This window comes from Echinops telfairi, unplaced genomic scaffold (assembly GCF_000313985.2).
Source record: "Echinops telfairi isolate 266 unplaced genomic scaffold, ASM31398v2 ScPeMD7_7404;HRSCAF=8442, whole genome shotgun sequence".
NCBI classification, from domain to species: domain Eukaryota; kingdom Metazoa; phylum Chordata; class Mammalia; order Afrosoricida; family Tenrecidae; genus Echinops; species Echinops telfairi.
Window position 1 is genome coordinate 376,770 of NW_022111304.1, and position 586 is coordinate 377,355.

Sequence of the window (586 nt, forward strand, 5' to 3'; positions counted from 1 at the left end):
AGAGTTTAACCTATTGACCGTCATGTCCTATGACAGGTATGTGGCCATCTGCAAACCCCTGCATTACATGACCATCATGAATCATAGAGTCTGCATACTGCTTGTCTTTGCTTCTTGGTTGTCTACATTTTCAGTCATATTACCAGTTGTTATATTGTGCACACAGCTTGTTTACTGTAAGTCCAATGTTATTGAGCATTTTACTTGTGATTTTTCCCCCTTATTACGTCTTTCTTGTTCAGACACCAAATTCCTAGAGTTAGCTGGTTTCTACTTGGCTGCATTTATTCTTCTGTTGACTTTGACATTAATAATTTTGTCTTACATATCTATCGTCAGAATAATTTTGAGAATGCCTTCAAATAGTCAGAGGACAAAGGCCTTTTCCACATGTTCTTCCCACGTAATCGTCATCTCCATCTCCTATACCAGTTGCATTTTCGTGTATATTAATCCATCAGCCAAAGACAGGATGCCTTTGAGCAAGGCAGTAGCTGTGCTCAACATTTCAGTAGCCCCCATGATGAACCCTTTTATATACAGCCTAAGGAATCAGCAAGTAAAGAGAGCTAGTTATTCCAATTGA

At 38.9% G+C, this 586-nt stretch overlaps 1 protein-coding gene across 1 annotated transcript in view; it reads left to right on the plus strand.

The window, feature by feature from the left end:
* LOC101656462 (olfactory receptor 6C1-like) overlaps positions 1–586 on the plus strand; it is a 2,083-nt gene extending 1,497 nt beyond the window's left edge. The window contains exon 2 of the mRNA XM_004717833.1: positions 3–586. Within this exon, the coding sequence (XP_004717890.1) occupies positions 3–586 (584 nt within the window). The remainder of the gene's footprint in view (positions 1–2) is intronic.